Source organism: Taeniopygia guttata, chromosome 31, assembly GCF_048771995.1.
Source record: "Taeniopygia guttata chromosome 31, bTaeGut7.mat, whole genome shotgun sequence".
In the NCBI taxonomy this organism is placed as follows: Eukaryota; Metazoa; Chordata; class Aves; order Passeriformes; family Estrildidae; genus Taeniopygia; species Taeniopygia guttata.
Genome location: NC_133056.1, coordinates 1,027,968 through 1,038,811, shown reverse-complemented (window position 1 = coordinate 1,038,811; position 10,844 = coordinate 1,027,968). Strand labels below are relative to the sequence as shown.

The 10,844-nt window shown below is 62.8% G+C and overlaps 1 protein-coding gene across 1 annotated transcript in view; it reads right to left on the bottom strand.

The window, feature by feature from the left end:
* Nucleotides 1-498: 498 nt before the first annotated feature.
* HUWE1 (HECT, UBA and WWE domain containing E3 ubiquitin protein ligase 1) overlaps nucleotides 499-10,844 on the bottom strand; it is a 119,610-nt gene continuing 109,264 nt past the window's right edge. Inside the window, exons 81-85 of the mRNA XM_072920178.1 lie at nucleotides 8,734-8,839; nucleotides 5,846-5,963; nucleotides 5,585-5,766; nucleotides 2,598-2,788; nucleotides 499-936 (exon numbers count right to left, since the gene is read on the bottom strand). Coding sequence (XP_072776279.1) covers nucleotides 834-936; nucleotides 2,598-2,788; nucleotides 5,585-5,766; nucleotides 5,846-5,963; nucleotides 8,734-8,839 — 700 coding nt within the window. The 3' untranslated portion in view covers nucleotides 499-833. The remainder of the gene's footprint in view (nucleotides 937-2,597; nucleotides 2,789-5,584; nucleotides 5,767-5,845; nucleotides 5,964-8,733; nucleotides 8,840-10,844) is intronic.

The window sequence follows — 10,844 nt, the reverse complement described above, 5'->3', positions numbered from 1 at the left end:
AAAATGGCGGCCTCCATGTGGAAACCTCCACACCCCAGGCCCCACCCAAGATGGCGCCCCCATGCTAACACCACACCCAAAATGGCGGCCTCCATGTGGAAACCTCCACACCCCCCCATGCCACACCCAAGATGGCGCCCCCCATGCTAACACCACACCCAAAATGGCGGCCACCATATAGCAACAGCCACACTCCCCATGCCACACCCAAGATGGCGTCCCCCGTCAATACCACACCCAAAATGGCGGCCCCCATATAGCAACATCCACACCCCCAGTGCCACACCCAAGATGGCGCCCCCGTCAATACCACATCCAAAATGGCGGCCGCCATATAGTAACATCCACATTCCAGGCCCCACCCAAGATGGCGCCCCCCATGCTAACACCACACCCAAAATGGCGGCCTCCATGTGGAAACCTCCACACCCGCCATGCCACACCCAAGATGGTGGCCAAGCCCACCCCTCCCCCCCTCAAGAACGACCGGGACTGCCCTTACCAAGAGTGCATTTTTTTATTCCTTTTTTTTTTTTTAAACTTTTTCTCTCAGTTTTGGGGTGGGGGGTGGGGCTGAACTTCTTATTTATAATTCCACGGGTTCCCCCCTTTCACCATCCCCGCCCCCCCCAGCCCCCAACACGGGGGAAGGGGGTGAGGGGGGGAAGGAGGGAACCACAACCCTCCAACAGAGCAAAAAAACCCCTCCCCCAAACCGGGACCGGAGGGAAAAAAAAAAAATAATAAACCCCGAAAAAAAAAAACCAAAAAACCAAAACAAACCAAAAAAAGCCAATGGAACCAAAAAATATATATATATTTATAGAGCCCCCCTAGGCCAGCCCGAAGCCCTCGGAGCACTCCTGGATGGCCAACAGCAGCATGTGCCGCAGCTTCTCGTAGCTCTCGTAGGCCGGCAGGTCCAGCTGGTTGAAGCTGGGGACACACCCGTGTCACTGTCACCACTGTCACCCCACCCCGAGAGACGCCGTCCCCACCCTGCCCACGTCCTGCTGTCACCATGTTCCTGACCCAGCTTCGTCCCCCAGCTCCGAGCTGGTGCCACCATCCCGTCCCCAGTCCTGCTCCTCATCTGACCCCAGTGCCACCTCACCTGAGTGTCCCCATGTCCTCCTGTGTCCCCTGCCACCCGTCCGTGTCCCCCTGTGCCAGGTGTGGGCAGAGGGCGGTGGAGGCCGCGTGTCCCCTGATGTCCCCAGGTGTGCCCTCACCGGGTGTGTGCCAGGGGCGGGTGCTCAGTGTCCCCTCACGTCCTCCTGTCCCTGTGTCCCCGTGTCCCTCCTGTGTCCCCGTGTCCCTCCTGTGTCCCCCCGTGTTCCTCACCACGTGTGGGCCGAGGGCAATGCTCGGTGTCCCCATGTTTCCATCATGTCCCCTCCGTGTCCCCCGTGTCCCTCACCAGGTGTGGGCCGAGGGCAGTCAGTCAGTGTCCCCATGTCCCCTCCATGTTCTCCCCGTGTCCCCCCGTGTCCCCCGTGTCCCTCACCAGGTGTGGGCCCAGGGCAGTGTTTGGTGTCCCCGTGTCCCCCCATGTCCCCATGTCCCCTCCGTGTCCCCCCATGTCCCTCACCAGGTGTGGGCCCAGGGCAGTCAGTCAGTGTCCCCATGTCCCCTCCATGTCCCCCCCATGTCCCCCCGTGTCCCTCACCAGGTGTGGGCCCAGGGCAGTGCTCAGTGTCCCCATGTCCCCCCGTGTCCCCTCCGTGTCCCCCCGTGTCCCTCACCAGGTGTGGGCCCAGGGCAGTGCTCGGTGTCCCCATGTCCCCATGTCCCCCCTGTGTCCCCCCGTGTCCCTCCGCGTCCCTCACCAGGTGTGGGCCGAGGGCAGTCAGTCAGTGTCCCCCCATGTCCCCCCATGTCCTCCCCGTGTCCTCCCCGTGTCCCCATGTCCCCTCCATGTCCCCCGTGTCCCTCACCAGGTGTGGGCTGAGGGCAGTCAGTCAGTGTCCCCATGTCCCCCCCATGTCCCCCCATGTCCCCATGTCCCCTCCATGTCCCCTGTGTCCCTCACCAGGTGTGGGCCGAGGGCAGTCAGTCAGTGTCCCCATGTCCCCCCATGTCCCTCACCAGGTGTGGGCCGAGGGCAGTCAGTCAGTGTCCCCCCATGTCCCCCCATGTCCCTCACCAGGTGTGGGCTGAGGGCAGTCAGTCAGTGTCCCCATGTCCCCCCCATGTCCCCCCATGTCCCCATGTCCCCTCCGTGTCCCCCGTGTCCCTCACCAGGTGTGGGCCCAGGGCAGTCAGTCCGTGTCCCCCCATGTCCCCCGTGTCCCCCCATGTCCCCATGTCCCCCCATGTCCCCCGTGTCCCCCCATGCCCCCCGTGTCCCCCCATGTCCCCATGTCCCCCCATGTCCCCCGTGTCCCCCCATGTCCCCATGTCCCCATGTCCCCCCATGTCCCCGTGTCCCCTCGTGTCCCTCACCAGGTGTGGGCCGAGGGCAGTGCTTGGTGTCCCCGTGTCCCCTCCATGTCCCCATGTCCCCCGTGTCCCTCACCAGGTGTGGGCCGAGGGCAGTCAGTCAGTGTCCCCCCATGTCCCCTCCGTGTCCCCTCCGTGTCCCCCGTGTCCCTCACCAGGTGTGTGCCGAGGGCAGCCGGTCGGTGGAGCGGTCGTCGCGGTGGATCTGGAATTTCTGGATGCCGTTCATGCCCTCCAGGGCGGCGAATCCCTGCAGGGGCACCTTGGACGTGCCCGTCACGAACTGCAGGAACTTGGCGCGGTCGGCCTGGTCGAAGGAGCGCAGGGCGCGCCAGAACCACTGGATCTGGGGACAGGGATGGGGACAGGGACAGTCAGCGCTGGGACCCCCTGGAATCCCCCCAGGATCCCCCCCAGAACCCCAGAATCACCCCAGAATCCTGGAATCCCCTGAGATCCCCAAAGAACCCCCTGAGATCCCCCCTGGAATCCCCCCAGGATCCCCCCCCAGAACCCCAGAATCACCCCAGAATCCTGGAACCCCCTGAGATCCCCCCCAGAACCCCCTGGAATCCCCCCAGGATCCCCCCCCCAGAACCCCCTGGAACCCCAGAATCACACCAGAATCACCCCAGAATCCTGGAACCCTCTGAGATCCCCAAAGAACCCCCTGAGATCCCCCCAGGATCCCCCCCCAGAACCCCCTGGAACCCCAGAATCACCCCAGAATCCTGGAACCCCCTGAGATCCCCCCAGAACCCCCTGGAATCCCCCCAGGATCCCCCCCCCAGAACCCCCTGGAACCCCAGAATCACACCAGAATCCTGGAATCCTGTGAGATCCCCAAAGAACCCCCTGAGATCCCCCCAGGATCCCCCCCCAGAACCCCCAGGAACCCTGAATCACACCAGAATCACACCAGAATCCTGGAACCCCCTGAGATCCCCAAAGAACCCCCTGAGATCCCCCCAGAACCCCCTGGAATCCCCCCAGAATCCCCCCCAGAACCCCAGAATCACACCAGAATCACACCAGAATCCTGGAACCCTCTGAGATCCCCAAAGAACCCCCTGAGATCCCCCCTGGAATCCCCCCAGGACCCCCCCCAGAACCCCAGAATCACACCAGAATCACACCAGAATCACACCAGAATCACACCAGAATCCTGGAACCCTCTGAGATCCCCCCAGAACCCCCTGAGATCCCCCCTGGAATCCCCCCAGGATCCCCCCCCAGAATCACACCAGAATCCTGGAATCCCCTGAGATCCCCAAAGAACCCCCTGGAATCCCCCCAGGATCCCCCCCCAGAACCCCAGAATCACACCAGAATCCTGGAACCCCCTGAGATCCCCAAAGAACCCCCGGGAATCCCCCCAGGATCCCCCTCCCCAGAACCCCAGAATCACCCCAGAATCCTGGAACCCCCTGAGATCCCCAAAGAACCCCCTGAGATCCCCCCAGGATCCCCCCCCAGGATACCCCCCCAGAACCCCAGAATCACCCCAGAATCCTGGAATCCCCTGAGATCCCCAAAGAACCCCCTGGAATCCCCCCAGGATCCCCCCCCAGAACCCCAGAATCAACCCAGAATCCTGGAACCCTCTGAGATACCCCCAGAACCCCCTGAGATCCCCCCTGGAATCCCCCCAGGATCCCCCCTCCAGAACTCCAGAATCACCCCAGAATCCTGGAATCCCCTGAGATCCCCAAAGAACCCCCTGGAATCCCCCCAGGATCCCCCTCCAGAATCACACCAGAATCCTGGAATCCCCTGAGATCCCCAAAGAACCCCCTGGAATCCCCCCAGGATCCCCCCCAGAACCCCCTGGAATCCCCCCAGGATCCCCCCCCAGAATCACCCCAGAATCACACCAGAATCCTGGAACCCTCTGAGATACCCCCAGAACCCCCTGAGATCCCCCCTGAAATGCCCCCAGGACCCCCCCAGGTGCCAGCCCCACCTGGATGGAATTGCCCTGGTACCTAAAATAACCCCAGAACCCCCTGAGATACCCCCAGAACCACCTGAAACCCCCCCAGAACCCCCTGAAATGCCCCCAGGACTCCCTGAAACACCCCCAGGACCCCCTGAAATGCCCCCAGGACCTCCCAAGTGCCAGGCCCACCTGGATGGAGTCACCCTGGTATTCAGAATCCCCCCAGAACCCCCTGAAATCCCCCCAGCACCCCCTGAAACCCCCCCAGAACCCCCTGAAACCCCCCCAGAACCCCCTGAAATGCCCCCAGGACCCCCCCAGGTGCCAGCCCCACCTGGATGGAATTGCCCTGCTGCCCAGAATTCCCCCAGAACCCCCTTAGATACCCCCAAAACCCCCTGAACCCCACCCCCAAAACCTCCTGAAATCCCTCCAGGACCCCCTGAACTCCCCCAAAACCCCCTGAAATGCCCCCAGGACCCCTCCAGGTGCCAGCCCCACCTGGATGGAGTCACCCTGGTATTCAGAATCCCCCCAGAACCCCCTGGAAACCCCCCCAGAACCCCCTGAAATGCCCCCAGGAGCCCCCCAGGTGCCAGCCCCACCTGGATGGAGTTGCCCTGCTGCCCAGAATTCCCCCAGAACCCCCTGAGATACCCCCAGAACCCCCTGAACCCCCCCCAGAACCCCCTGAAATGCCCCCAGGACCCCCTGAAATGCCCCCAGGAGCCCCCCAGGTGCCAGCCCCACCTGGATGGAGTCACCCTGGTATTCAGAATCCCCCAAGAACCCCCTGAAATTGCCCCAGAACCTCCAGAAATCCCCCCAGCACCCCCTGAACCCCCCCAGAACCCCCTGAGATCATTCCAGGACCCCCCAAGTGCCAGGCCCACCTAGATGGAGTCACCCTGGTATTCAGAATCCCCCCAGAACCCCCTGAGATACCCCCAGAACCCCCTGAGATCCCCCCAGCACCCCCTGAAACCCCCCCAGCACCCCCTGAAATGCCCCCAGGACCCCCTGAAATGCCCCCAGGACCCCCCAGGTGCCAGCCCCACCTGGATGGAATTGCCCTGCTGCCCAGAATTCCCCCAGAACCCCCTGAGATCCCCCCAGAACCCCCTGAAACCCCCCCAGAACCCCCTGAAACCCCCCCAGGACCCCCTGAAATGCCCCCAGGAGCCCCCCAGGTGCCAGCCCCACCTGGATGGAGTTGCCCTGGTACTTGTGGTACTCGGTGTTGGCCTTGAGGTCGTCGATGTCGATGGTGGGCAGCCCCGAGATGAGCAGCTCCAGCTCCTGCTCCGTGAAGATGGAGATGAGGCGCTTGGGGATGATCTCGTAGAACCCTTCCAGGAACGCCGCCAGCTGCTTCCGGATGGCACCTGCGGGATTTTGGGATTTTGGGGGGGGTCAGGGGGGTCCTGGGAGCACCCCCGGAGCCCCCCAGGCCCCGACGCTCACCGGTCATGCGCATCTGGCACACGAGGTGCACGTACTCCTTCTTGTTCTCCTCCGTCACCAGCACGTTGGCCCCGTTGGGCTTCAGGTCCCGCACCTCACACACCCCAAATTCCTGCACCTATGGGGGCACAAGGGGGTCAGGGGGGTGTGGGGACACAGGGGGGACATCCCTGAGCCTTAAACACCCCAAATTCCTGCACCTGGGGGGGCACAAGGGGGTCAGGGGGGTGTGGGGGCACAGGGGGGACATCCCTGAGCCTTAAACACCCCAAATTCCTGCACCTGGGGGGGCAGGGGGGTCAGGGGGGACATCCCTGAGCCTTAAACACCCCAAATTCCTGCACCTATGGGGGCACGGGGGGGTCAGGGGGGTGTGGGGACACAGGGGGGACATCCCTGAGCCTTAAACACCCCAAATTCCTGCACCTATGGGGGCACGGGGGGGTCAGGGGGGTGTGGGGACACAGGGGGGACATCCCTGAGCCTGAAACACCCCAAATTCCTGCACCTGGGGGGTCAGGGGGGACATCCCTGAGCCTGAAACACCCCAAATTCCTGCACCTGGGGGGTCAGGAGGGTGTGGGGACACAAGGGGGGACATCCCTGAGCCTTAAACACCCCAAATTCCTGCACCTATGGGGGCACAAGGGGGTCAGGGGGGTGTGGGGGCACAGGGGGGACATCCCTGAGCCTTAAACACCCCAAATTCCTGCACCTGGGGGGGCACAGGGGGGTCACGGGGGTGTGGGGACACAGGGGGGACATCCCTGAGCTTTAAACACCCCAAATTCCTGCACCTGGGGGGGTGCAGGGGGGTCTGGGGGCACAGGGGGGACATCCCTGAGCCTTAAACACCCCAAATTCCTGCACCTATGGGGGCACAGGGGGTCAGCAGGGTGTGGGGACACAGGGGGGACATCCCTGAGCTTTAAACACCCCAAATTCCTGCACCTATGGGGGCACAAGGGGGTCAGGGGGGTGTGGGGACACAGGGGGGACATCCCTGAGCCTGAAACACCCCAAATTCCTGCACCTGGGGGGGTCACGGAGGGGTCAGGAGCATTTGGGGACATCCCTGAGCCTTAAACACCCCAAATTCCTGCACCTGGGGGGTCAGGAGGGTGTGGGGGCACAGGGGGGACATCCCTGAGCCTGAAACACCCCAAATTCCTGCACCTGGGGGGTCAGGGGGGTGTGGGGGCACAGGGGGGACATCCCTGAGCCTTAAACAACCCAAATTCCTGCACCTGGGGGGGTGCAGGGGGGTCAGGGGGGTGTGGGGGACATCCCTGAGCCTCAAACACCCCAAATTCCTGCACCTGGGGGGGTGCAGGGGGGTGTGGGGACACAGGGGGGACATCCCTGAGCCTTAAACACCCCAAATTCCTGCACCTATGGGGGCACAAGGGGGTCAGGAGGGTGTGGGGGCACAGGGGGGACATCCCTGAGCCTGAAACACCCCAAATTCCTGCACCTGGGGGGTCAGGGGGGACATCCCTGAGCCTTAAACACCCCAAATTCCTGCACCTGGGGGGGTGCAGGGGGGTCAGGGGGGTGTGGGGGACATCCCTGAGCCTTAAACACCCCAAATTCCTGCACCTATGGGGGCACGGGGGGGTCAGGAGGGTGTAGGGAAACAGGGGGGACATCCCTGAGCCTTAAACACCCCAAATTCCTGCACCTGGGGGGGTCAGGAGGGTGTGGGGGCACAGGGGGGACATCCCTGAGCCTTAAACACCCCAAATTCCTGCACCTGGGGGGGCATGGGGGGGTCAGGAGGGTGTGGGGGCACAGGGGGACATCCCTGAATCTTGCACACCCCTGTGGTCCTGGAGATGTCTTGGTGCTCTTGGGGGTCCCAGGGGGGTCCTGCTGCTGGTTTTGGGGGTTCCCAGTGCCCTCAGGAGTTCCTGGGGGGGGGGTCCTGGTGCTGGTTTTGGGGGTCTTGGGAGGGTCCAAGTGCTGATTTTGAGGGTCCTATGGGGGTCCTGGTGCTGGTTTTGGGGGTCCTGGTGCTGGTTTTGGGGGTCCCGGTGCTGGTTTTGGGGGTCCTGGTGCTCTCAGGGGGCTCTTGGTGCTGGTTGTGGGGTCCCAGGGGGCTCCTGGTGCTGGTTTTGGGGGTCTTGGGAGGGTCCCAGTGCTGATTTTGAGGGTCCTATGGGGCTCCTGGTGCTGGTTTTGGGGGTCCCGGTGCTGGTTTTGGGGGTCCCGGTGCTGGTTTGGGGGGTCCCAGGGCTGGTTTTGGGGGGTCCCAGTGCCCTCAGGAGTTCCTGGGGGCGGTCCTGGTGCTGGTTTGGGGGTCTTGGGAGGGTCCCAGTGCTGATTTTGAGGGTCCTATGGGGGTCCCGGTGCTGATTTTGGGGGTCCCAGTGCTGGTTTTGGGGGGTCCTGGTGCTCTCAGGGGGCTCTTGGTGCTGGTTGTGGGGTCCCAGGGGGCTCCTGGTGCTGGTTTTGGGGGTCCTGGTGCTCTCAGGGGGCTTTTGGTGCTGGTTTTGGGGGTCTTGGGAGGGTCCTAGTGCTGATTTTGAGGGTCCTATAGGGGTCCTGGTGCTGGTTTTGGGGGTCCTGGTGCTGGTTGTGGGGTCCCAGGGGGCTCCTGGTGCTGGTTTTGGGGGTCCTGGTGCTCTCAGGGGGCTCCTGGTGCTGGTTTTGGGGTCCCAGGGGGTCCCGGTGCTGGTTTTGGGGGTCCTGGTGCTCTCAGGGGGCTCCTGGTGCTGGTTGTGGGGTCCCAGGGGGCTCCTGGTGCTGGTTTGGGGGGTCCTGGTGCTCTCAGGGGGTTCCTGGTGCTGGTTGTGGGGTCCCAGGGGGCTCCTGGTGCTCTCAGGGGGCTCCTGGTGCTGGTTTTGGGGTCCCAGGGGGCTCCTGGTGCTGGTTTTGGGGGTCCCCACCTCGGTGCTGAAGGTCAGGTCGTAGCCCAGCGTGGAGACGTCGTTCTCCAGCAGGTACACGAGGCCCTGGTAGAAGTGATAGTCCTCGCTCTCCATGTCCGTGTACCTGGGGGGGCCAAAAATGGGGAGCAGCGCCCCAAAAATGGGGTCAGAAACCATGGGGCACCCCAAACCGGGGTCAGACCCTGCCAGGAACCCCAAAAATGGGGTCAGAAACCACGGGGAGCCCCAAACCGGGGTCAGACCCCGCTAGGAACCCCAAAAACGGGGTCAGAAACCACGGGGAGCCCCAAAACAGGGTCAGACCCTGCCGGGAGCCCCAAAAATGGGGTCAGAAACCACGGGGCACCCCAAAACAGGGTCAGACCCTGCCAGGAACCCCAAAAATGGGGTCAGAAACCACAGGGAGCCCCAAACCGGGGTCAGACCCTGCCAGGAACCCCAAAAATGGGGTCAGAAACCACGGGGAGCCCAAAACGGGGTCAGACCCTGCTAGGAACCCCAAAAATGGGGTCAGAAACCACGGGGAGCCCAAAACGGGGTCAGACCCTGCTAGGAACCCCAAAAATGGGGTCAGAAACCACGGGGAGCCCAAAACGGGGTCAGACCCTGCTAGGAACCCCAAAAATGGGGTCAGAAACCACGGGGAGCCCCAAAATGGGGTCATACCCTGCCAGGAACCCCAAAAATGGGGTCAGAAACCATGGGGAGCCCCAAACCGGGGTCAGACCCTGCTAGGAACCCCAAAAATGGGGTCAGAAACCACGGGGAGCCCCAAACCGGGGTCAGACCCTGCCGGGAGCCCCAGAAATGGGGTCAGACTCTGCTGGAGAGCACAAAAATGGGGTCAGAAACCATGGGGCACCCCAAAACAGGGTCAGACCCTGCCAGGAACCCCAAAAATGGGGTCAGAAACCATGGGGAACCCCAAAACAGGGTCAGACCCTGCCAGGAACCCCAAAAATGGGGTCAGAAACCATGGGGAACCCCAAAACAGGGTCAGACTCTGCTGGAGAGCACAAAAACGGGGTCAGAAACCATGGGGCACCCCAAAACACAGGGTCAGACCCTGCCAGGGCTCCAGAACCCCATAAATTCAGTCTCACACCCCTCTGAGGGGGCCCAGCACCCCACAAACAGCTCCTGGCCCCATAAATACACTCCCACACCCCACAAACGCACTCCCAGCCCCACAAACACCCTCCCACACCCCATAAATGCAATCCTACCCCCCAAGGAACTCCAGCACCCTACAAATACACTCCCACACCCCACAAACAGAGTCCCACACCCCTGGAGGAGCTCCCACACCCCACAAACAGCTCCCACACCCCACAAACACACTCCCACACCCCATAAATGCAATCCTACCTGCCTGAGGGGCTCCAGCACCCCATGAACAGCTTCTACCCCCACAAACACACTCCCAACACCCCACACACTCCCACACCCCACAAACAGAGTCCCACACCCCTGGAGGGGCTCCCACACCCCACAAACACACTCCAACACCCCATAAATGCAATCCTACCCTTTGAGGAACTCCAGCACCCCATAAACACACTCCCACCCCCACAAACACACTCCCACACCCCACAAACAGAGTCCCACACCCCTGGAGGGGCTCCCATACCCCACAAACAGCTCCCACACCCCACAAACACCCCACACCCCACAAACAGCTCCCACACCCCACAAACAGAGTCCCACACCCCTGGAGGGGCTCCCACACCCCACAAACAGCTCCCACGCCCCACAAACAGCTCCCATACCCCACAAACAGAGTCCCACACCCCTGGAGGGGCTCCCACACCCCACAAACAGCTCCCACACCCCACAAACAGAGTCCCACACCCCACAAACAGCTCCCACACCCCACAAACAACTCCCACACCCCACAAACAGAGTCCCACACCCCACAAACACCCCACACCCCACAAACAGAGTCCCACACCCCACAAACACACTCCCAACACCCCACACACTCCCACACCCCACAAACAGCTCCCACACCCCACAAACACACTCCCACACCCCACAAACACCCCCACACCCCACAAACACCCCACACCCACCCTCCCCGAGCCTCCCACCCCCCTGGGCCGCCCTGG